This window comes from Arachis stenosperma, chromosome 4 (genome assembly GCF_014773155.1).
Source record: "Arachis stenosperma cultivar V10309 chromosome 4, arast.V10309.gnm1.PFL2, whole genome shotgun sequence".
NCBI classification, from domain to species: Eukaryota; Viridiplantae; Streptophyta; class Magnoliopsida; order Fabales; family Fabaceae; genus Arachis; species Arachis stenosperma.
This window is the reverse complement of record NC_080380.1, coordinates 69,947,188-69,973,255: the sequence shown is the minus strand read 5'-3', so window position 1 is coordinate 69,973,255 and position 26,068 is coordinate 69,947,188. Positions and strand designations below refer to the sequence as shown.

Here is a 26,068-nt window from a genome sequence, read left to right as displayed (position 1 = left end):
AATCTGTTTACTCAATTCTTCAGCATTTATCAAAGCTATTTCAAGTTCTCCATTGGCAGATTTTATCTTTATAGGGGGTTCAAGTTGAATTTTTCCATAGTATATTATATTTTTTCTATTAAAAACTTCTTTTAAAAGATTTTGTTTATTAAAATTTTCATTTGATTTGAGATTTAATTCTGTTTTTAGAACAGCCTGTTTTTCATTATCTAATAATGCAGATAATCTATAATAGTCAGATTCTTCCGTTAATTCTAAACTTTCTAAATAATTCATAACTAAGAGATTAGGATAAAGGCGTACCTTTCTGGAGAAAAACTTCTTTTATTTAGAATATTTTACATAAGATGTTTTTTATCTCCAGAGGGGAGATTGTAGATACTAACTCCAGAGGGGAGTTTAGAATTGGTTTTTCCTAAGGGAATTCTTCTTCAAACTATAGAATCGCCTCGGCAGCTTCCTCCTTGCTCTCCTAGCATATGAGTACTCTTAGCCTCCTGCTTTCTATGGTTTGATGATTTCTACAATTGCCTAAGCAACCTATTTATAATGGTTGGGTCTGATGGACAATTCCCATCCTTACCCTTCTTATGACGTCATTGCTTACGTCATTGTTTATTATCTTGCACCAGCTACATTGTTGGTGCTCTATGACCTAAGCGCTTACGTCATTATGCAATAATGTTGAGAGATGCTTCAGATGTGCTGTCCTCCTCTTTCATTATGTGGCCTTCAGATGCGTTGTTTCCTTCCTTTATCATGTGGGTTGATTCCGTTTCATTATTGCTTTCTTCAGATAACTCTGAGACACATAGCTGGCACTTGTGGTCTTCTCTGTCTTTTATCAAATAGCAGAGATTCCTCTTTATCCCTTTGGGGAGCTTTTCTAAGAGCCCAGATAAGTTGTAGAATGTTGATTCAAATTCCACTAAGAGTCTCATCTCTCTTTCTTCAATTTCATTCCTTTTACTGGATACAAGCAAAGTATTTCTGCTTTTATAATTGATTCTTGTGTGAGATTCCCTTGTTATCCTTTGAGTTCTTTCGAAGACCCTTGCTAGTGTGCTGGCTAGTCTTCCTTCATGACTGTAGATTGTTAAATCTTGAACTTGATCAATTGGTTGAAAATTTCCTGGGAAGACGGACATGAAGATTACTTGATGTGCTGGAACCAAGCATTCTTCTTCTTTATTAAAAATAGGTTGACTATTCGTAAATTTTAGGGATATATCCCTTGGATTTACGTTGTCAATCATATTTTTAAATCTCTTTACTGCATCAACGAATCCTGCAGGAAACTCACTAATAATTTTTAAATCATTAAAAATTAAAATTGTATCAATTAATCCATACTGGAAAAATTGATAGGTGTCAGATGGGGAAGCATCTGGAAATATAACCAGCTTTGTTAGCTGTTCTTTGGCAATAGGATAATATCCCAAGATTGCCCTTTTTTCTTCAGTCCAATTTAGGACTATGTTAAGGGTTTCTCTGAGATTTTATCTACAGACCCTTTTCTTTTCCTTGATTTCAACCCTTGTAGGAATGTTTCTTATTATCCCTGTTCTCTGGGTTTGAATTGGAGCTTTATCTGCTCTTTTTAGGGTTTGCTCTGGATGAAGAGCTTTATATTCCCTGAAGGATTCTTTTGCTTCTTCCAGTGTTAAAAACCCTCCTTTATGAATTATCCATGATTGATGTGTAAATGGTGCTGCTTTTTCCCAGGCATCATATACTCCTTTCATGGGGCCATTATAAATTACATAATATTTTTTATCTTGGGTGGATTTTTTTATAATTTCAGCAATTGTTTTATTTTCTTGAATTTTTTCTTCACCTGATTTGTCCACCACGCTTAGCTGGCTGAACTCTGATGGTTTTGGTTGTTGTGTTGATTTCATTGCTTCGATGGCCTTCTTGAGGGATTGGATCTGTATCCTTATTTGCTGACAATGCTTGCATTTTTCGAGTTCTTGTTCGTATTTTTGAATTTCTTGATCTAATGCGTTGTAGACGAACTCCATTCTTTTGTTAATGTATCTGCAATAACATTTTTGTCACCCTTAATATATTCAATTTTTATTGGATATTGTAACAAGAATAATTGCCATCTTACCAATCGTCCATGATTATAATCAACTTTTAAATTATATCATATAAAACCTGTTAGGTAACTTGAATCTGTCCTTAATGTAAATTCTTTGGGTAGTAAATCGATTTTCCATTTCTTAAGAGATTTAATTGCTGCCAGAGTTTCCTTTTCATGAGTGGTATATCTCTGTTCTGTTGGAGTAAAAGTTCCTGAAATATACCTGCAAAGTAATTCCTTTGGGGGATATTTAGAATCTAGTGATTCTTTTTCTCGTTCTAAGCTTTTTATAGCTTTCTTAGCTTTTAGACATCCTGACCAGGTTATGTCTGAGGCATCTGTTTCTACTATTAAGTAGTCATTTTCTTCTGGAATATAAAGTTCTGGAAGTTTTTCACATAATTCTTTAATTCTTTGAATTTGCATACTATCTTTTTCATCCCATTTCCATTCTTTTTTAGTACTTATTTTTGGAAATAAGCTTTTAGTGTATTCTATTATATTCTTTAAAAATCCTTGATCAGAAATATAATTTATACACCCTAAAAATCTTTGTAATTGTTTTCTATCTTCTATTTTATTAGAAAATAAATTTACTTTTTCTAGAACATTTGGTTGTAGTTTTAGCTTTCCTTCAGTGGATAGAATTAATCCAAGAAACTCTATTTCTTGTTTTGCTATTCTTGCTTTCTTTTTGCTAAGAACTAATCCTTTTTCTTTACATCTTTCTAAAACTATTAATAATTTTTGAAGATGATCTTTTTTATCCTGTTTTGTAAAAATTAGTATATCATCAATGTATACTAAAACAAATTCATTTAACTCCTTTAGATTTTCTTCCATAAATCTTTGATAAATACCTGGGGCTTGTTTTAATCCGAATGGTAATACATTCCATTCATAGAGCAACACACTTGTTGATTCTTTTGTTGGACAAGTAAAAGCAGTTAATTTCTTTGTTTCTTCGTCTAAACGAAGTTGCCAATATCCTGATTTTGCATCAAGAGATGAAAACCAAGTTGCTCCTTTAATTTTTTCTAAAATAGAATCTTTTCTTGGAAGTTTATGAGCATCACCAATAGTTGCTTCATTCATTTTCTTATAGTTTATTACCATTCTTCGTTTTCCCCTTTTAATTTCATTATTGTTTTCAACGTAAAAAGCTGGAGCCGCATGAGGACTTTTACTTAATCTTATAATTCCTTTTTCCAAAAGATCTTTACATTCTAGTGAGAACTTTTCTCTATCTCTTGCGGAATAAGAAATTTTATTTGGAACATTTATCTCTTTTGTGGGATCTTTTAATTTAATGCTTACTAATTCGTTATTTGTATTTTTAATATCTAAAGGATTTTCAGCACAAATTTCATCCAAAAGTTCTTCTATCTTTATTTCAAGATTATTTTTTGGAATATTTATCTGAAAGTATAGATTTAAATAACATGTTTCTAATATAGAAAATATTTTAAATTTTAAGATCTTATCTATAGTAGTAGTTGGTATTTTTATACGTTTTGATTTTTGATTTATTGAAGAATCGTGTGGAGCTTTTAAAACTATATATGTTAATTCTTGAATGAATGGATGATATAGCTTTAAAAAGTTATTTCCTATGATAAAATCCATTCCAGAATCTAACATATATATAGATGGAACAATGAATCTATAATTTTGAATAAAAATTTCAACCATCTCTGCTTTTTGGTCAATTTTATGTATTGATTTGTCAGCTATTCTAACTCTTAATGGTTTCTTTAATTTTTTCCAATCAAATTTTATATTTGAACTAGCAAAGCATTGTGTTGCTCCAGAATCTATGAAAGCATTTATAAATTTTTCTGTTATTTTTATAGTAATAAATGTAGCATTATTACTCAGTCTCTGAGTCTGTTTCTGAGACATATTCAAAAATATAGTCATAAGTTATCATCAGATTCTTGTAATGGTTCCATGAAACAAGACTTAGCAATTTCTATTTGTTTAGTAAGATCCTTTTTATCCTTCTTTTTTGGGCATTCATTTGCGTAGTGTCCTTCTTCTTGGCAATACCAACATTTACAATTTTCTTTTTTATTCGGGCAATAGTTATTTCTTTGTCTTTTGTTTTTATTGTTATTTTCTTTCCTAAAATATCTCTTTTTTCTCCAGTTTGGATAGTATTTTCTTCTTCTAAATTGATATTTTCTTTTTCTTTAAAAATTTTTATTAAGACCATATTTTTGAGGTATCTCTTCATTATCCTGACAGCAAATTCTAATTATATTTGCAAATCTTTTTTGAGTTGCTTCTTGCATATAACGTTCTTTTATTTCCTCTCTTATTGCAGAGGTTGCTCCACCAAAATTATTTTCAATTGTTCCTCTATTTATTTCTCTTATAAATCTTCCCATTATAAATTCATTAGCAGGATATGGAAGTTTTGTTATATACATACTGAGATAATGATTTTTATCTTCTTCTTTTAATTTGTAATAATGTATTCTATATTCACATATATAAGATTTCACATTACATAAATCATATATCTGAATATTAGCTAAATGGTTTTTTGCTTCTTGATATTCTTTATTATAGACTTCTTGTCTATGATCTATAATATTTTTTCCAAAAAATTCTTTATATAGAATCAACATTATATATAATATCTTATCATAAGCTGTTGTTTTTGTTTCTAATTCTTCTATTATTTGGTTTTCTATTGATGTCATATAATCTCTTATAGTTCCTTTAGTATGATCCTATGTAATTCCAAATGTCTCTTCCAGACAATTCACTAAGTTTTGGATTAGTAAAGGCTTCTAATAAGAAGGAATTCAACCAGTTTTCGAAAATTTCTTTTTCGTTCTTTTTGCAGTCTAAATCGAGCATTCTTTCTCCTTCCATTTCCTGGATTTTAGGAACGTATTTTGATGGTATTTTTGTATATTTTGAATCTTTATTTATAAATCCTTTTTTAAAAGCATAATTATCAAAACCTGTTTCCCATTTAAATTGAGATTGATTATCCTTAGATGTTCCAGCTTCATTTTTTACTTGTATTGGAATTGCTGGTTCTTCGTCACTTGAATAGTCTAGAATGTGTTCTTCATTTTCTATATTTTCAGCATTTACTAATTCTTCTTCTATTTGAAAACCATGTTCCATAATATTATTTTCTTGAGCCATTTTTAATTGTTTAAAAAGCATTGTAACTTCTAATTTTTCTTCAATATTCATAATTTCAATGGTGGTTTTACTTTTAAGTCTGTTATGTTGATTATATTTTGAAATTTTTCTTCTTTGGGATTCTCTTTTTCCTTATTTCTTTGAAATTTTATAGATACTAATATTTCTTCAAGCATATCTACTATAGAATTTAATTGTGGGTTAAAAGTATGATGAAGATGTGGGGAATCATTTCCATGGTAGCATTTTTTAGAAATTCCATGTGAAAAATAAGTTTTTTCAGGTTTTTGAAGTCCTTCAATAAAACTTATAGTAAAATAAAGATTTTGAGAAAAATCATTTTGTATTGATTTTAAGAATTCAGTGTCATTACAATTAACATTGGTTAAAATCATTAATTTTTGATCTATTAGTTTTGATAATTTAATTATTTCTTCTCTTAAATCTTGTAATTTACTTTTTTCCATTAGGTGACGCTTTTCTTTGTGAAGGGTTACGGTTTTAAGTTAAAAGTGTGGTTTTAGAATGTGTGGTTTAGATTTTGCCACATAAGCACATCTTTAAAACAACATCTTTACCATATATTACACCTTTATTTAATTACTACTGAATCAACAATTTAACTGACAGTATAACTAGTCACACAGCTTAACTAGTCATGCATTGATTAAACTATTAATCAGTAATCTACTAATATTCATTACCAATTTGATTTTAATAACTATGGTTGTAACGTGTGAGTTCATTTGCATTCTTTTAGCGTGTCTTTGTCCGGTTGTCATCAACAATCTTTATTCTTTGCGGTGCTTCGCAGAGTCTTAATACAGCTTGGGGGACACAGCACTCTAATGTGATTTTAGAGTTAGCTGGTTAGATTCTCTTCAGTGCTCTACTCACCCATTTGGGGGTCTTTCGCAGTTTATTAAACAAGTGCTGGGCAGGTTGTTAAGCGTTGTATTGTGAGAGTAACCATGACAAAATTGTTTGGTTAGGTAAGAAGTAAAAAGGGCATTTATTAAAATCAAACGAACAACTTTGTAACAATTTTAATTTTGTTGCTTTAATACATTTAATATTTTTATACTTTGAAGCATTTAAAACTAGTAAATAAATCCAGCCTATAGCACATTTCTCACTTCTATATAATACGGGGGAGGAAGGCAAGGAACTAAAATGTTACAAATACATTACAAATTGATCCTCCAGAATATTTTGTCAGCTAAGTCTTTAGCGCTCTTCATCTGACAAGGGAAACACGAGAAATGATTTTCAGTCGGGCAAAAAAAATCTCTAAACAAAATGGTTAGCAAAGGTACATACTTTATAGAAAGCCAAAATAGATGAAGAGGAAACATGATGAGTGGTTGATTGTTAAATGTTAATCATGTATGCTTAGACTTGAAAGCTATGAAGCATGGACACTTCGCTGAGTTACCTTGTCTGCGTGTCGGACACATTTCAGACACGACATTCTGTGTCCGACACTCGTCCCACACGCGTGTCTGTTGTGTCCAACCGTGTACACATTTAAATACCATCAAGTGTCAGCGTGTCCAGTCTTATTCTTAACATATATTTTTAAAATAAATTTAGATATAATATATATTATTATTTATTAAAATAAAAAAATATTTTAAATATTTGATATAATTAAAATAAGACATTAAAAATAATTAAAAATTTTAATTATATTTTAATATCAATAAAATATCAAAATATCATTACGATTTATCTAAAAATACTTTATATTTTATATGTATGCGTGTAATACTTTATATTTTATATGTATGCGTGTCCCCGTGTCATGTAAGATTTTAAAATTCGCGTGTCAACGTGTCCCGTGTCCGTATCAGTCTCCGTGCATCATAGCTTGAGATTGATAATACATACTTGTAAAACACTAAGCTGGCTTCAGTCCTGAGTTCAAAATTTTAAACTAATGGCCGAGGCGCATGGGCAGCTAAAACTCAGACAAGATCAATCTTTTCGTATATACCAAGCCACCAAATCTTGAACCTTTCAAAATTGAATTTAGGTCAGCTCAGTTGTATCCTCATTATAAAACTCCTCTTCTATGCAACATAAATGAACTTATCAGGAGGCAATTCCCCAACGAGAACTATACTAGAGAGACACAAGTTTCACCATCATATTATAAGCACACATAATAATAAAATTAGTTGGAGCCAGAATAAGCGACTGTATTACTGGAGGAAAAAAAAAAAGGGTTTCCATCTTGTAAATTTGAGTTGTTAAATGTGTGTCCCATAACCTCTTTCCAACAAACAAAAGAGAAGGTGCAAGTAAACAGAAAACAAAGCACTGAACAGTAAGGTTCATATTCTAAAACCAAATTAGACCTCAAGTTAACCCCAGTTTTCCAACCTTCATATTAATTTTTCCTGCTGTTCAATTAATGTAGATGTTATTGCTATTTTAGAGTGTAAGAAAGTTTACGTACATTAAGCAAAAATATGCTGCAGAGATCACTTTCTTTTAACATCTATGAACATTGCTCGAGTCCAGTGCTCAACATCTTCACTTTGTGATGGTGGCGGAGGAAATTTGGGATGCTCTATTATATCCCATCCTTCAATTTCACTTTTATCATCAGATAAATCGGTGGCATAAAGAAAACTGGCACCAGAACTTGGCATATAATTTTCAATTCTCTGCAAAAGATGAGACAATTATAAAGACGAATTGAAGTCAATAAGTTATTGAATTCATGTGGGATGAAACTACCAGTGGTGAAAATCAAAAATAAAAAAATAGAATAACAAAAGGCAAATAACAAGTTATTCAATCTAGCCTACTGATCATCAGTATACAAGTAGAAACTAGGTATTCATGACTATTAACTTCACTGACAGGGACCCTATTCCATTTCCACATACTCCACCATATACCAAAATGGAATCGAATAAAAAATGCATGCAAATATAATCACGCCTCCCCTAGGATGGCTTGAAAGAGCAAAAGAGAGAAGACATGCAAAAACTAAACCCCAGTGGGAGTCAGAAATAAATCAACCAATGTGCTATGTTATAGCTAACAATAGTCTACTTTATATAAATAGAGAGAGCATATCCACAAAATAAATAGGCAAATCTCTAACACAGCTTTGCTACTTAACTTGGACAATAAATCTGAAATAACAAAAAGCTACAGCGAAGTGACCAAATATAGTTTAGAAGAATATAAATTAGGAGGAAATCTTTCATAACAATCTTACGCTCCTACTCCTACTCAAGCAATTCTCTTTAAACCCACAATACAAAAAGCTTCTAGTTTCAGCAATTCATGAATTAGAGGCACCGAACGCCACAAGTTAATATTTTACCATCGGGGGCACAGAATGTGTACTGTCCAGCAAAGTAGTTGACGAAATAGCAGAATTCATATTCCACACAGATTTGTTCAACTGCTGAACCTGCTTACATGTCCTAAACAAGTAGGAAAAAGAAGACAAGAAATACTCAGGCTCTATGCTGTCTAAATTCTATACAGGATGATACAGCAAACTTTTGGAGAAGAACAAAATCGTAGTGAGCAAAACCATGAGTTTAATCTTGACAAAAGATTTAAAAAATCCGGAGCTCTTAAAGAAGCTATTATGTACAATGATTGTTCTTCAGAAATTACAAAGACCGAATTATATTTTTGTTTTGCATTTCTGAACATCAAGATTCAAGGGGAAAGGAAGGCAGATACACAAAAAAGTAAGAGTCAAGTATATTTAATAAAGTCAAGTATATTTCTTAAATGCATCATATCAGAACTAACAGAGGAACTAGATATAGAATCTATTGCTCAATATTGTCCAAATAACTGTTATATTAAGACTAATATTAAAATTTAATAACCTTTTATTTTTATAGAATACAGATTGCAATGAATTTATTAAGATGGATGCCACAGTGATACACTCTATTGATATAATTAGTCAACTCTCAAATAAATGCTCTTCAATTTTAGAATATGGCTAATTTGCAAAAAATAATGAACATTTTTGCCATATGTATATAGACATAGTGGTCATAAAATTATACATTCATATAACAAACAAATATGACATACCTAGAGCGAGCCATTTTTAAGGAAAAAACAGATCGAACTTCCTTTGTTGATGAAAGTGTAGCCAATAATTTGGCAAGTGCTTCAAAAGTAGATGCCTCAGAAGGAACATCCAGACTTAAAGAGTTGTAACAGTAAGCTGTGATGCATGCTACACTTTTCTTCAGAAGTGAAATCCCTTTCTGCAAATCTTTGTGTGTCTGAACAGTATGTGAAGCTGCTAAAGAATAATTAAAGCTACTACTCCCAAATGAATCCAGGTAAGGCCTCCTCTCAGATTCTATCGAGGCAACACCAAAATTGCATGAGCTTCTATCAGTCCATGAGGTTTCTCCACTAGCTGAGCAATATGTTTGGCGAGGTATAAAAAGGGGATATTCATTACTGTAAATGAAGCATTTCAGGCCAAAGAACTTGTTAATTTCAGATAAACCATGACAAGAATATAGTAAGCCAAACTACCTCCTCGAAGATGGACGTGCATCCCAATAAGACTCTCGTTGCCATATTCGAGAGCAAGAACCCTGAGATGAAGTAAACACAAGCATTACACATTTACAGCGTTGTGTTCCCCATTGGAGAAGTACAAAATCATGATAGCAACACTGACAGAATGGCGCTATCACCACATATTATAAACGCCAAATATAGATGAAACATAAAAACTGGAGGAGAGAAGACTAAAGTAGAAGCTAGCAATGAAAAAAAGCTTTAAATCAAACTATGCATAAATTAAAACTCAGTAATATCAATATTATGAACTATGAAAACAGCTTAAACTAGATGTTGATTCATTTAAGAAAACATTGAAAAACTCTACCAATGTTTTCAATAACTTCTTTCTCCAAGTTTCTAACCACAACTTTGCTATAATAGTTATTGCTGGTATTTATTCTCTTTCTCTAAGCTCCAGTCAGACATAGCAAGGTGAAATAAAAAATATATTACATGCATCAAAATCAACAAAAACCTGTTACATACCCAAATATGGCTGCAGGGGTGAGAGTAGAAGCTTCTAAGACCAAGAGAGGAACGATTATGTCATTACCTTTTCATTATAGCAGGAAGAGAAACATAGAGGATAAAAAGGGGAATAATAAAAATGGGTATATTCTTGTAATTAACGTGCCACCTAGCACTAGTAGTGGGAGAGGCGTGAAAGAATGTCAAGGGAGTGATCCTATCTGATTTGGTTGTCGGTGTAGGGGGTATTATCAGCAGTAACAGAATGAGGAAGAGGGTAGGAATTAAGAAAAGAGAATAGAAAGGCTTAGGAGGCTGGCTCTCCAAATTCTCAGCCAAGCACCTCTATATCAGTCTTGTTTCTTTTCTGCAGTTTATCTTCAAAGGAGTGTGATCATCCTGATTCACTGCTTCTCTTTCTATTTGGTTCTGTTGAAGAGGTTCCAACTTGGTGCCACTGCGAATCCGATGGTCCTCTTCTAACAGTGAGACAGACGGGGACGTTGGCCCAATATTGCCGACAATTTGAGCTGGCAGCCAGAACACAGCGTTGTCTGGGGCACAAGGCACTTGTGCATTTTCTTAAGTGGGTTGAAGTAGGGGGTAAGGGTGGAGATGGCTATCTCCGACTTTGCAATCCTACAAGAGCTAATGGATCGTGCAACAGCAATGGAACATCGCAACAAAACATGGCATGATGCTGGAATGATTTTTGGTGGAAGAAGGGTGGATTCAGGGGTTAGGGGGAGTGGGTTTGTTGCGGGTCGGAGCTACAATTGGAACCAGCAATACCCAAATGTCCAAACGAGTAATGGAGTCCGAAGTTGAGGAGTGGCCAAGTACAATGTGGGCCCAAACATTACTTCCACTTCTGTGAATACTGTGGGGGTCAGTAGTGGGTCAAATGGGCCAAAACAGCAATGAGTGAGGAGATTGTCTCAGGAAAAATGGGCTCATAGGCAAAGGAAGGGCTTATGTTTTAAGTGTGGGAAGAAATAGGAGCAAGACAATGTTTGCCAAATGAAAAATTTTCATATTATTTTGATGGGCCAGGAAGAGGAGGAAGAACCTAAAGATAAAGCTGTGGGCCTTGTGGAGCAAGGAATTGAGGCCCAACCATTAGAACTCCAGCTTTCATCCTACACTTTTTGGGGCCTAACTACACATAAGACCTTTAAGGTGCAAGGTGAGAACATGGGCCAGAGAGTTATATAGTTTTAATTGATCCAGGGGCTTCTACCAATTCCATTGCTACTAAGGTGGTGAAAAGGTTGGGCTTACCGGTGCTAGGGCTCAAGAAATTCAGGGTGGAAGTAGGAAACAGTGCATTCAAAAGTGAGAATGGCGGTGTAACTGGAGTGGAATTGAAGATTGAAGGAGTCACCCATTCGTCACTCTTACTTCTTGATGGAGCTGGGCAACACTAAAGTGGTGCTAGGCGCTGGATTGGTGGCCAATTTAGGGCAGTTTTAGGGGGACTACAATGCCATGGTTCTTTGCTGGGAAGAGGGAGGTCAGAAACAACAAATTACAGGAGACCCCTCACTGTCCAAGCAGCGAGCTTCATGGAAGGCTAGAGTACAGTAACTTAAAAATGAGGAGGAAAGGTATGTTATCACACCGTGCTGGTGGATTCGAAGGGGGCAGCAAAGACAGACATTAGCCCGCAATTTAAGGAGCTGCTGCAGCAATTCAAAGACCACTTCGTGGTTCTAGCAGGACTCCCCCCTCAGCGTGACCAAGATCATGCGATTATATTCAAAGGCGCTGAAATTCCCAGAATCAGACCCTATAGGTACCCTCATTGCTAGAAGGTTGAAATTGAAAAAAGTGATGTTACAATTGGGAGTAATCAACCCAGCACCAGCCCTTTCTCTAGTCCTGTGATTTTAGACAAAAAGAAGGATGGGGATGGCATTTTTGTGTTGACAACAAGGCTCTCAACAGAATAACATTGGCTAATAAATTCCCAATTCCTATTATAGATGAATTATTGGATGAGCTGGGGATGCTCGGGTATTTTCAAAATTGGATTTGAAATCAGGGTACTATCAGATCCGAGTGAAGGAGCAGGATGTTCATAAAACTACTTTTCGGACACACGACGGACACTACGAGTTTCTGGTGATGCCCTTCGGATTAACCAATGCTCCATCGACCTTTTAGGCCCTCATGAATCATATACTTCGACCCTATTTGAGGAAGTTTATCTTGGTTTTTTTAATGACATATTGGTGTACAGCAGTGATTGGGAGGTACATTTGGGGCACCTAACGACTGTCTTTGAAGTTGAGGGATAGTCGGTTGTGCTTGAATCAAAAGAAGTGCAGTTTTGCTCGAGCGAATTGAGTATCTGGGACACATCGTTTCGGCAGCTGGGGCGGAAGCCGATCCAAGAAAGGTGCAGGATATGCTTGATTGGCTGCCTACTAAGGACCTCAGAGGCTTCCGGGTGTTCCTAGGCTTGATGGGATACTACCGACGATTTGTACGAAATTACAGCAAGATAGCCTGGCCACTTACTCAGTCATTGAAAAAGGATCATTTCAAGTGGAATGGTGAGGCTCAAGAGGCTTTTGAAGAATTGAGGTTGGCCATGTCTACAGTTCCAATGCTGGCAGTCCTTTCATTTTCAAAGCCTTTTGCTTTGGAGACAGATGCCTCCAGAAGAGGAGTTGGAGCAGTGTTGCTCCAGGAGGGGAAGCCTATTGCATACATGAGCCAGAAACTGTCGGACAGAGCACAAGCCAAATCTGTTTATGAACGGGAACCCATGGCGATTGTGCTGGCAGTACAGAGGTGGAGACATTACCTTTCGGGGCAGCACTTCCCAGTGTACACAGACCAAAAGAGCCTCAAATTCTTGTTAGACCAGCTAATAGGTGGAGAAGAGCAGCAGCGATGGATTACGAAAATGCTGAGGTATGATTTTGAAATTAAATACAAAGAAGGTAGCGAAAATAAGGTGGCTGATGCTCTCTCAAGAAAATTCCAGCTCTCTTCCTTATCTATGCCTCAGGCAGCAGAATGGGGAGAATTAGGGGATTAAGTTCAGGCTGATGAAAAGTTGCAAGAAATTATTCTAAGGCTGCTAGGAGGAGTGGAGGCTCCAAAGGGGTATGAGTGGAGCAAGGGCGGCTGCTGTATAAAGGTAGGTTAGTGATATCTAAGAATTCCAAGTGCATTCCTAAAATTTTAGATGAGTTCCATGATTCCAAAATTGGAGGGCACTCGGTATTTTAGAACATATAAGAGGATAGCTGGAGTGTTGTATTGGGAGAGAATGAACAAGGCGATCATGGAGTATGTGTGCCAATGTGAAGTGTGCCAGAGAAATAAACATCTACCTTGTCTCCAGTGAGACTGTTGCAACCGTTACCCATACCGAAGAATGTTTGGGCAGATGTTACGATGGACTTCATTGGGGGACTCCCGAAGGCAGTAGGAAAGGACACCATAATGGTAATGGTAAATCGCATGTCTAAGTATGGCCACTTCTTTGCTTTCACAGCTAAAGAGGTTGCTGACATTTTCACCAAGGGCATTGTTACCTTGCATGGTTTCCCTGCCTCCATTGTTTCGGATCGAGATCGTCTTTTCATAAGTGCTTTCTGGTCCGAGTTATTCTGAGCTGCACAGACCTCACTCAAGATGAACTCTGCCTACCACCCAAAGACAGACGTTCAAAGTGAAGCCGTAAACAAGTGCGTGGAGACATATCTCCGCTGTTTTGCTGGGACTAAATCAACTCAATGGCCTAAATGGCTCCATTGGGCTGACTTCTGGTATAATACGAACTATCATGGATCAATCCCAATGACTCCTTTCAAGGCCTTGTATGGGCGAGACTCCGGTTTTATTGCGAGGAGGTGGCGAAGCAACGGTGGAGGCAGTTAAGGTGCTGATGGAAGAGAGGAATCAGAGGCTTGACAAATTGAAGTACCATTTGGGTAGAGCTCAGAGTCGCATGAAGCAATAAGCAGATAAGAAGTACAGAGAAGTAGTTTTTGAAGTGGGGGATAAGGTGTTTCTTAAAGTCCAGCCGTATCGAATGGTGTCTTTGACCAAGTACAGCAATCAGAAATTGAGTGCTCGCTACTACGGTCCATTTGAGGTGCTCGAACGAATAGTTTTTAAGGTCACTTATAGGCTGCAGCTACCCCCTGAATCAAGGATCCACCGCTCAAGAAGATTGTGAAGGCTGATACACCAACGCAACCTTTGCCCATGGCCTTAAATGAGGAGCTCGAATTGCAGGCTGAACCGGAGGAAGTGTTGGCGGTTAGGGAGCGGGAGCGCAGGCTGCTGGAGGTTTTAATAAAATGGAAGGACCTGCCTGAATTTGAGAACTTGTGGGAAGTTGCCTCTGAAATTCAAGAAGCCTTTCCCTCTTTCCACCTTGAGGACAAGGTGCAACTTCAAGGGGAGGTTATTATTACATACCCAAGTATGGCTATAAGGGTGAGAGTAGAAGCTTCTAAGACTAACAGAGGAAAGATTCTACTATTACCTTTTCATTACAGCAGGAAAGGAACGTAGAGGGTAAAAAGGGGAACAATAAAACGGGGATACTCTTGTAATTAATGTGCCACCTGGCACTAGTAGTGGGAGAGGCATGAAAAAATGTCAGGGGAGTGATCCTAACTGATTTGGTTGTGGGTGTAGAGAGTATTATTAGTAGTAACATAATGAGGAGGGTAGGAATTAAGAAAAGAGAATAGGAAGGCTTCGGAGAGAGGCTAACTCTCCAAATTCTCAGCCAAGCACCTCTATATTGGTCTTGTTTCTTTTCTGCAGTTTTTCTTCATAATTCAATAATATTAAGGGAGCGTAATCATCCTGATTCATCCCTTCTCTTTGTATTTGGTTGTGTGTGTGTAAATTCTTTTTCTCAGGTCCCAGTTGTTACAAAACCATTGCCACATGAACACACTATCAGCAAGAAACTCAACAATTCTGGAAATATTACATTCTTATATGGATAGCACATCATAACAAACTCCCAAATGTTTTCAATGATTAATGAACACATTTAGGAAAATATAATCTTCAAAGTAAACTTAATCCATTGCTTGGACACTAAACCAATGCTTACCGCAAAACCTGAGTTGTGAAGTGCTGGGGCAGCCAAATTGTGAACAACAAGATCTAAAAGTTGCACAATGTATCTGCTTCCAAGAAAAAAGAAAGAAATAGTAACTTGTATATGTACATATGCAATACGAATATTCAGAAAAAATCTAATTTATGTAAAAACAAGGATTCCAGAACACCGGAGGAAGTACTTGAAAGAAATATAGTAACTTATATATGTACTTATCAAGTATCAACCTATATAAGTATAGTTTTCTATAAGGATGAAAGCAATCCATGAAACTCCAAAAGTCCAGAACCTGGAAAAAATGCATTATCCATGCAAATAAAATCTCACTAGGCAAAAAAGCTTACCCCAAAGAAGCTGAAAGCTCTTCTGATGGAACAGAGTGTGGATCAAGTGCTCTTGGTAGGCGTGCAGTGCAAATTTGATCATATTGACCACTAGAGCCATCCCTTCTCTCTCCCTCTATCACTACCTGGCAGCAGGACATGAGCACCACAGTTGTGTAATTAAGAACAGATTTCCTTATCAGAAGAGCAATTCAGTATCAATATCACACATCCTGTAGTCTTCAGAAATGTAGACTATTACTTTGGACAGAAAAAGGAAACAGTTTGTTCATGTTTCTCCTATGAAGAGCTTTACTATTTTCAAGTTTTAAGCACAGAAAAAAGAACTTTCTAGCATAGTAGTATCAATTACATTTCTTTGGCCAAAATAAGTACATCTAAAACAGAAAAAAATACCTCAAAGTATACTTGGTGATGGAAAAAAGTAAAACCCCTGATGATATCTTGGATACTATCATCAGGGTATTGAAACTCTTTACAGTCCTCAGTAAAAGGATAATACATAAATTTACTATTCCCTTTAAGTTTATTCATCACACCAAAGCCCAACCACAACAACTTGTCCTTGTCCCATTAGGTGGGCCCATCTAACCAAAGGCCAACCATATTTAAAAAAAAAAAACAAAAAAAAAAGATGATTGCATTCCAGTCCCATATTTGTTTCCTTTCCTTTGGAAGTCACTTCAAATCCAACATCACATTTAGATAAATATGGAAAGGATATTATTCTCTCAATGATACTGCCAGGAAAGAATTCATGGCAGTATCATAATTCATACTTCATAACCATATATTCTAACTACTAAAGAACTTTCTATAGTCCAAAATGGACAGAAAATGTTTATGCATCTCAAAAATTTAGATAACTTTGTCCCATCTAGTGTAAGCAATTTTCCAATGCAGCCATGGATAGAAAAAAACAACCATAACAAATGATTTAGAAAGCATTAAACTTCTAATGAGTAAATAACCTTGTTTATGATAATGCTCATGAACTCTGAAAAGCAACAGAGTGAATTTGCAATGTTTCCAAAAACAAGAGTGAGCTACCAAACCCATTATCTATTACAATGCAGAAACAAGACAAATCTTATCACAGAAAGACTTGGTTGAATTTACTGTCCAGAGTTTCAGACACATCTGTAGGGTAAAATGGGAGTGAGAAAAATCTGAAGCATATCCCAGTGTTCACATTCCATAAGGAGAAAGATATTATTTCTATCTTTTCTATTTCTTTTTTGTTGACAGAAAATTCATTAAAAAAATAGAGTACCATAAAGGGAAGACAAAAATGAAAGCAAGAAAACAAGAGCACAACTTCCTCGAAGAAAGCGCACATCCCACTGAAAGACTAACTTCATAAATCACATATTGCCAAAGATTTACCATACCCGTCGTTGAGGAAACAACTTGCATATCTGTTTAATGACCACAGTCTGTTTATGAAGACGTTCGGAGGTAATTGCCACCTGCAACATAGAAGCTCATAATAAACTATAATTTCCTAAACAACAAAAGATACGCCAATATGCAGTTCAGAAAAAGGGCACCAAAGGAACATAAGTACCTGTTTGAAGTTTTTATTTCTTGTTTCCATGTTTCATGATTTTATAAAGAAAATAGTGGAACATTGGAACAAGATTTTTTTTCTCATTATTCCTTAAAACATCATGAAAATAGGAAACAAATTAAAAACATGCTAGAATTTTTCGTAACTAAAATTGAAAAACAACAAAAAACAACAGAAATAATAATGACACATGAGTGAACAACAAAACAATAGTCTTGAACATACAATTGCCTAATTTCTTAATGTATGTACAACAGTCTGTATTAACATCAACAGATATATACACAAGCATTCATAATTTTCTTAAGTAACATAAACAAGTGGTGCTCACATGCCCTAAGCTCTGGGTGCATATAAGATTAGGGTAGAACTTCTCCAGTTGTTCCACCCGATTCTTTTCCAACTGCAAAAGAAAAAATAAATCATCCAGCATCTTCATATACATGCAAATTTAACATCATTAGCAACCACTGTGAGTATGAAACCATAGAAAACAGCATCCAAAATACCGTAGAAAATGCAGACTCAAGCACTCCATATTTATGTTTGAGACCAGTGGACATAGTCTCTATCTTTGCTCTTCCTGTTCAGTTACCCATCACTCAGGAAAATTCGCATTGCTAGAAATCCATTTTGAAATACTAAGGTTACCTTGAGCAACTTGTTCTTTACTGTGACTGAGCTTCTCCCTCAACCGTGCAAGCTTCTCATGTTGAAGCTCTCTCCAATTTGTCTGATCATCCGCTTTTCCCTGGTAAACAGTATCAGCAAAAGTATTATTCTAACTGGACAACACATCCCAGTGTACAAGCAAAAACATAAATTTGTATCGTTTTCCCATATAAAATGGGTGCTAGACGCTACTCATTTCAACCTCTACTCATCTTTCAGGTTCATATCAAATATCATGTTCAAGTTACAAGATTATCAAAGCAAGAATTCAAACCTTGCGGACAAGAACTTCGCTCAATTTCGAGTACAACGAATCCCAACGGTCTTTAAGTGAATTCAACGACGCACTATAATCATTCAACCTATACCACATCCAAAACAACCAAAATTTAATAGTCAAATTAAATCAAATTAGCGAATTTCACAAGAAACGTTTCTTAAGTTCGTGCTCAAAAAATAGGAATTGCAATATTAACTGAAACATACGTACCTGTAATTGACACAATTAGAGCAAATCGAAGCTAGATTCGAATTCTCGCAAATCGCACAGCAACTAGTCTTTCTCGCCATCGCCAACTTCTTCACGAGAAGGAACGATGTTATCGTTCGTTGATCACGCGAGTTGCCGAAGCGAAACTGGGATTTTGTGTTGATCGGGGTCAAATACCTGTGTCGAAATCGCGTTAATTGGAATGAGGAATGTGAACCAAGGTGAGTTTGGGAAGAATTGAAAGAAACTGAAGCTCTGAAAGCCCTAACTAACGCGACGGAGGAAGTAAACGTTACGAACCCAGCCGTCGCATGTCATACTGTCCAATTCCCGTCTTCGAATTTAAACGCATCATTCTGATTCTGATTTTATTCGGCGTTACTGTGATCTAAAGTTCTAAACCAATGTTATGAAAACCGTGAACTCAATTTTTTCATGAACTCTTTTTTCCTACTAAATGAAAATATCATTTTCTCTTCCAAATTTATTTTAAAAAATATTTTTATTATAATTATATTATAATTAATATTTAATAAATAATATATTATTATGCTAACTTAAAAAAATATCTTTATATAATTTTATAAAATTAATATTTATTATATTATTTATTAATAAAAATAAAGTATCAATTATTCTTGAATTTATCTTTTCTCTAAAATGAAAACATTAATCTCTCTCCTAAAATTACTTTAGAAAAATATATTTATTACAATTATAATACAATATTATAATTATATTACAACAATTTGCATTTAATAAATAATGCATGATTATACTTGTTTCAAGGGTTTTCTGAAACTGGATCGTATTTGGGCCTAAACGTAAGGTCGAAACTCTCAGTTCGATGGTTTCTGACTTAACCTGCGTCAAGCAGCCGTCATCCAAATTGTTTGTGAGAAGATGAGGGGTGGTACCTGCAAAACACTCCAATGCCTAAGTCAGCAAGGGTTTTAGCAGGTTTAAGTGTATTGGAATTTAAGTATACCTGAGAGTGTTAGTGTATTTATAGGTGATAAGCCAATAACCACCGTTAGAGTAGTTTCACTACTGATGGTGGATAACCGCCCATTTATCTAGGGGTTGTTGAGATCTCTCTTCTAGAAATGGAGAGAGATATTAGGGGTTTGTTACAACTCGTTCTCGGTGAAGGGTGTTATTATGGAGTGCTTTTGTCTGACCTGTGAAGAGGTCTGCATTTTGGGCTTTCTCTACTTTTGGGCCTGATTTATGCTTTGGGGCAAGGATAAACAGTGCTCCTACTTGGATCCGATATTTTTGCTTAGGTCAGATTCAAGTATGAATGAAGTCTGACAGATGCCAAGAGGTAGAGTCATCACGTCGGGTGTCCCAGGTCAGGTTCCGTTTTCAAGTCGAAAAATCGACGAGATTTTAGAATATCAACTATTGCATCTGTTGGCTTTCTCTTTGGACGTAGGATGTGGTTACATTTGTAACCGTGTACGTTCTTTAATGAAGAAGTCAATTTTATGTTTTTGTCCATTGGGCCTTTATAAACGATTTTCTTCCTTTCTCTCTCTTCTTTTCGTTTCTTCTCTTGTGAATTGGGTGCACTATTCTCTCTCTCAAGTTTTTCTTTTCCCTCTCATACGTCGAAGCCTTCTTCTTTTCTGCTTTTTCTCCAGTCCTTCCATCTTTTTTTATTGGAGCTTCGTTTTTTCTCTAAAGAATTTTGAAGGACGTGGGACTTGACTTTGAGGGAACTTCTTTGCTACCCTTATAACTGTTGAGAAATATAATTTGATAAACTTGGACGAAGTCGAGGAGGCTGTAATCGAGTTCTTCCGAGTGACTTGGGGACGGGCTCCAAACCTTGACACCAAGAAGTTCCTTCTCGGAACACCGAGTTATGTCTGTATCGAGTTAGATAGTTTTTACTTACCATTTTATAGAGAACCGCTCGTTTCCCCGACTTGTTTGTTGATATCTCTTGTTCTTTTTGCAGAAAAAATGAAAAACGGTTCGAAGGCCTATCAAAAAGTTCAAGAGGCCAAAAGGAACGCCTGAGCTCTAGCTGCTCAGTTGCAAGAGAGTGGTGAGCCGGATACTCCCTCTCTGACCAAGTCTGATTTGGGTACCTCTTCACAAAATAAGCCGGTAAACCCTCTTCCTCCTCCTCCTCCTTCTCTTGTTCCTATCCCTCTGATCCCTCCCTTTTCGAAGCCGAATTTTAAGAAAAGGAAGACCTCGGAATCCAGTGGCCCCAACATCTATGACGTTGGGTTTGATGGGGTAAGGTTTTGTGAGAAACACATCCTTCCTCATAGCTTTATTGCTATGGATGATGTTTCAATCAAAAACCACTTTCAAGTCTTGATCTGAGGTGGGATCCGAACTACTGGGTTTTGTTCCACCATGCTAAGAGAGTTGGAGAGGACTCCTCTGAATGCTACTTAGTATTCTTTGGAGGCTCTTCAGGCCGAGGTGGCCTCTCTTCGAGAGGCAGAAAAGGGACTGGAGGAGGAGAAGATAAGGTTGGAAGCCGAGCTCTTTAAAACTCGTGAAAAAAGAAAAACAATCCTCGGCTTCCTGTGCTCCGGCCGAAGGGGTTACTGAAGAAGGCTGAAGAGAACTATGTCCGAGTTTTTGGGGAGAACTTGGATTTTAAGAAGGAGGTGAAGCGACTTAGAGAAGATTATGTCGACTTAGAGTAGTCAGTTGCTGAGGGTACAAAGGAGATGTTTGAGGTTTTGAAGAGACAAGTTCGGGTTATTGCTCCTGACTTAGACTTGTCTCCTCTTAATCCCGACATGATCATAGTTGACAGGAAGATCCTCTCCCCCTCGCCATCCCATGACTCTAAGCTCAAGACTGCTGGACAACGTTTGGTTGAGTCTCCTCCTCCAGGAGTTGCTACTTCCGATGAGGCAATACCGAGTACTTCTTAGCCAAAAGTCGCCCTAACCGAGGAGAACCTTCTGACTTCCTCCACTGAACCCGATTCCTCTACAAATGAAGATCAAAATCCTTTTATTGGCCCTGTTTAGTAGTTTGGTTAAGGCCCAACTTGTGAATCCTTTTATAAATATTTCCATTATGTTTTGTGTACTTTTTACGTACTTTTGTTGACTTTGGTCCTTCAAAAAGGATCTTAAAAACTCTTTAGTTTTTGCATTTTGTTATCGTTTATGGATGTTGATCCTTTGAATAGTATTTAACAACTTCTTTTGACCTTCTTTAAAAAGTTTTTTTTTTAATTTCCTTTTTCCTTAGGATTTTAAGATGATTGCTTTCATTGTACATGTCGAACAACTCATCTGTTGTTGAGCTGTTTTTATGACTCTTTATGAGGATTTTTTTGTGAAAGCCTTTAACAAATATCCTTTACCTTAGGATTTATTTTGAAAAAAGATTTTTTCATTACTTAGTGCAAACGATCAGTTTGTTTTGTTGCTGGGTCATTTTTACATCTTAGGTTATTTTTGTGATGCATTCTATTTTGTTCAGATGCCTCCCAACTTATAAGTCATAGACTAGCATATCGTATTTTTCGAACTTATATTATCGTCGTTTATAGCCTCTTTACACCGGCTTGTACCTCATCACTTTATCTTGCCGACCATGTAGGTCGGACAACAAATTTATGCACTTTTTGGAGCTTAAGTCGATGCGTATCGTAGAAAACAGTAATGGAATAAAAAGAGACATGGTTATTAATGGTGTAATTACAAAAATGCTTTGCTACTAAAAGGATAACTTTCTTGCCCCTAGTCCCTGCTTTGATGCCTCGTTAAAATCCTCTTTAGGAAAACCCTTCTTGGGAAAAAACCGTGAAGTCGGAAAAAAGAGTACATCAGGGAGCGAGGTGCGCTTCTAGCTATATTATCTCTACAAATTGCATGCGTGCCACGACCTTTGAAGCTCAGCTCCATTCAAGTCGGACACTTTGTAATAGCTTTTTCCCAAGACTTCGGTTCCTTGAAAGGTCCCTTCCAATTAGCAGCGAGCTTTCCTTCGCCCGACTTGTTTACTCCAATGTCATTTCTTATCAAGACCAAGTTGCTTGTGGCAAGGCTTCTTCGTATGACCTTTTTATTGTATCTGGCCGACATCATTTACTTCAGCACTACATCTCTTGTCTAGGCTTGTTCTCAGATTTCCGGGAGGAGTTCACTCTTGGAGCATCTTTAGTTGGATTTAACTTTTAATTAATGTTTTATCTTTTATTTTAGTTATTTTTATTTACAAACAAAATATTTTAGTTTTAGAATTTATTATTTAATTTTAGTTTCAAATCAAATTACGTTAGATATAAAAGGAAAATATTCACCCTTTGAGGGGGATCTTCTCACTTTCGCACTTTCACATTTTTTGAACCCTTGTTTTCTCTCTGAAGCATGAGCCATTAAACCTCCTCGGTTAAGGTTAGGAACTCTATTTATTTCTATGGATTAAGGCTATTGTTTTTCTATTTTAATTAATGTATTGATTCAGTTTCAATGATTACTTTTGTTCTTCATTGTATGAATCTGGGTGGATCGGAAAAATGACCCTTATTCTATATGTGTTCTTGTGATTCTTGGAAGAGATATCTCACGTGAACAACAACTTGAAAGTAAATTCCTCCTAAATTGTTAATTAGTTGAACTACTCAGGATACGTGACATATAATCCTTTTAGCAATGGGTAATTAGGGTTTTTGTGGCCATAAACTAGAATTGAACTTAATCCTCTAATCGAAACTAAGTGACCAAGACATTGACAGTCAACTAGGTTAGAGGAGACTAAATCACTTAGACATTAGGGTTTAGTCATTAACAGTTTGCCACGAAATGAATCTTGCATGATTAAAATAGTTGGTGAGAAAACTTAATATGGAAAAGGAAACATCTCCGAAATCTTAACCGCCTTCTCTCATATACTTCACACCATTCTCACTGTTTGCATTTTCTACTCTCTAAACTGCTATTTAATGCTTTCTGAATCTCCCAAAACATCACTTTCTATTTGCCTGACTAAGGAATCATTCAGCCATTGTTGCTCAATCCATCAATCCTCGTGGGATCGATCCTCACTCACCTGAGGTATTACTTGGTACGACTCGGTGTACTTGCCGGTAAGTTTGTGGATCTAGAATTTTCGCACCATATGCCAGCACCTATTCTTTTTCGAGGAGAGATATTTCCATCGTATGTTGAGGAAGTGGCAGCATTGACTGCAGCCAGGGATGCGATGTTGGCAGAGCTGAAAACGCACTTGATGCAGGCGCAGTAGTGGATGAAACAAGCCGCAAATAGGCATCGAAGAGATGTCGAGTTCAAGCCAGGTGAGTGTGTTTATTTGAAAATGCAACCTTATCGGATGTGGACACTAGCGCAGAAGGTTAATGAGAAGCTAAGACCTCATTAATATGAACCGTTTGAGGTGGTTGAGACAATAAGGGCAGTGGCATACAGGTTAGCTATGCTTCAAGGGTGCAGGCTCCACCCGGTCTTCCACGTTAGCAAGTTGAAAAAGGCCGTTCCGTTGCAGCAGTAGGTACAGACGCTTCCACCGGGGCTAGCTAAGGATGGTGAGCTAGTGATGTGTCCATCTCAGATCGTGGCATCGCGAACCGTAGAGCACGGAGCTTTGGAGTAATTGGTGCGCTGCGTGGGCCTCTCTCCTTGTGAAGACAGCTAGAGTGAGCGGCAACATTGCGGGCCACCTTTCAGGAGTTTTACCTTGAGGACAAGGTGGTTGTCCGAGGGAGAGTATTGATAGAGAGGTGCCTACTACTAACAAGTTTGGGCTGTGTTACAAAAGGAGAGGTAAGTAGAGGTCAAGTAGAAATTATTTTAGGAGATGTTGGCATGCCCAGCTGACTGATAGGTTGTTAGACCCTATTACTCACTGCCTATAAATAGATAGGTTATAGTTAGTTTAAAGAGGATATTTTTCTATTATGAATTCTGTTAGAAGTTGGAGAGGATCTCTCTCTCTGAGTTGGTAATTCCAACTGTGTAGAACCTTCTAGGGAGAGCTAATTGACCATCCCTGTGTATCTATAAAGTTTGATCATTCTGCTATTGCTGGTCCTATTAGATCCTTAACAGATCTCTTTTTTTTTCGTTGCTGTCTTTAAATTATCTTCCTTTTTTATTTTTTTGCTTATCACTTTTTCTTCCGAAATTTACCCTATCTTTCTTGGTATCCAAAGATCATTTTGATTATGTGTTGTTTTCCTTTTTTCTAATTTACCCTACTGGTAGTTCATTAAAGTTCCTAGTTTACTTTCCTGATAATGTGTTTCTTTGGATTAGAATGAACCTGAAGGAGAATATATTGATGATGATTCTGAAGATTCCCTCCCTGTTGAATTGGAATCAAACTGAAGGACTTTAGATTTCAAAGGATTTTTAAGACATAGTCATAGGCATATGTCTTTTTTATTAAACTAAGTTTTATCACTACAACATTTTGGATCTATGGTCACAGTTTTTTACCGTGACAAAAAAAAGCTATGGACACAATTTTTACAAAAAGGGTGACCATAGAGTACTTATGGTCACGATTTTTTAAAAAAGGGTGGCCTAAGAGGGTCTATGGTCACGATTTTGGGGGTGGCCTAAAGAGGTCTATGGTCATTATTTTTTACAGTGACCAAAAAAGATCTATGGTCACAGTTTTTCAAAAAAGGGTAACCTAAAAGGGTCTATGGTCACGATTTTAGGAAGTGACCTTAAGGGGTCTATGGTCACGGTTTTGGGTGGTGGCCTAAAAGGGTCTATGGTCACGATTTTGGGAATAACCTAACGGGGTCTATGGTCACGGTTTTTCACAGTGATAAAAAAAGTCTATGGTCATGGTTTTTCAAAAAAGGGTGACCTAAAAGGGTCTATGGTCACGGTTTTGGGGGTGACCTAAAGTGATCTATGATCACAGTTTTGAGGGTGGCCTAAAAAGGTCTATAGTCACGGTTTTTGGAAAGTCTGACCTAAAAGGGTCTATGGTCACGGTTTTGGAAAGTGACCTAAATGTATCTATGGTCACGGTTTTGGGAGGTGACCTAAAAGAGTCTATGGTCACGATTTTTTAAAAAATGGTGACCATAAAGTATCTATGGTCACGGTTATTAGGGGTGGCCTAAGGTGGCATATGGTCACATTTTTTTTAATTCATTTTTTCATTTTTTTAAATTATCTGTCCCCAAACGCAGTCGTTTCCCCTCTCCCTCCCAGCAAAATCCCCATTCCCTCCTAATAACTTAGACAAAAAGAACCCTAGCTTGCACCGTTTCCCTTCCTCCTAGCCCCCACCATCGTCGAGCTGAACTCAGTCTCTCTTCACTGTGTCGTTTCCTTTCCTCCCAGCCCCTACCATCGTCGTTTCCCTTCGTCATAGCCCCCACCATCGCCATCGCCGAGCTCAACTCGGTTTCTCTTTACTGCGCCGCTTCCGTTCCTCCCAGCCCCCACCATCGTTGAAGGCAGAAACCCCACTATTACCGAGCTCAACTCAGTCTCTCATCAGTGCGTTGTTTCCCTTCCTCACAGCCCCCACTATCGCCGAGGGCAGAAACCCCACCATCGTCGAGCTCCTCTGGGTAACTTTGTCTCACCGCGAGCTTTCTGTCACCCCGAGCTCACTAGCA

General features: G+C 36.6%; 1 protein-coding gene across 5 annotated transcripts; it reads right to left on the bottom strand.

Moving 5' to 3' along the window:
* Positions 1 to 5,998: 5,998 nt before the first annotated feature.
* LOC130973950 (uncharacterized) lies at positions 5,999 to 18,923 on the bottom strand. 5 transcript variants are annotated; one of them, XR_009084328.1, is made up of 14 exons: positions 18,475 to 18,860; positions 18,259 to 18,346; positions 17,964 to 18,063; positions 17,822 to 17,895; positions 17,644 to 17,715; positions 17,134 to 17,211; positions 15,743 to 15,867; positions 15,390 to 15,462; positions 9,794 to 9,855; positions 9,335 to 9,715; positions 8,598 to 8,700; positions 7,716 to 7,926; positions 6,690 to 7,270; positions 5,999 to 6,495 (listed from the first exon to the last, which is right to left on the bottom strand). XR_009084328.1 is itself a non-coding variant. In XM_057898647.1 (14 exons), the coding sequence occupies exons 2-13, from the start codon at positions 18,552 to 18,554 to the stop codon at positions 7,741 to 7,743; spliced, it is 1,422 nt and encodes a 473-aa protein (XP_057754630.1). In that variant the 5' UTR covers positions 18,555 to 18,651; positions 18,775 to 18,923; the 3' UTR covers positions 6,238 to 6,495; positions 7,716 to 7,740. The 5 variants fall into 5 exon arrangements, 3 of the variants coding, with proteins under 3 accessions (XP_057754628.1, XP_057754630.1, XP_057754629.1); XR_009084327.1 differs by having other exon boundaries at positions 6,003 to 6,495; positions 7,145 to 7,270; XM_057898647.1 differs by lacking the exon at positions 6,690 to 7,270 and having other exon boundaries at positions 6,238 to 6,495; positions 18,475 to 18,651; positions 18,775 to 18,923.
* Between the last annotated feature and the right edge of the window lie 7,145 nt (positions 18,924 to 26,068).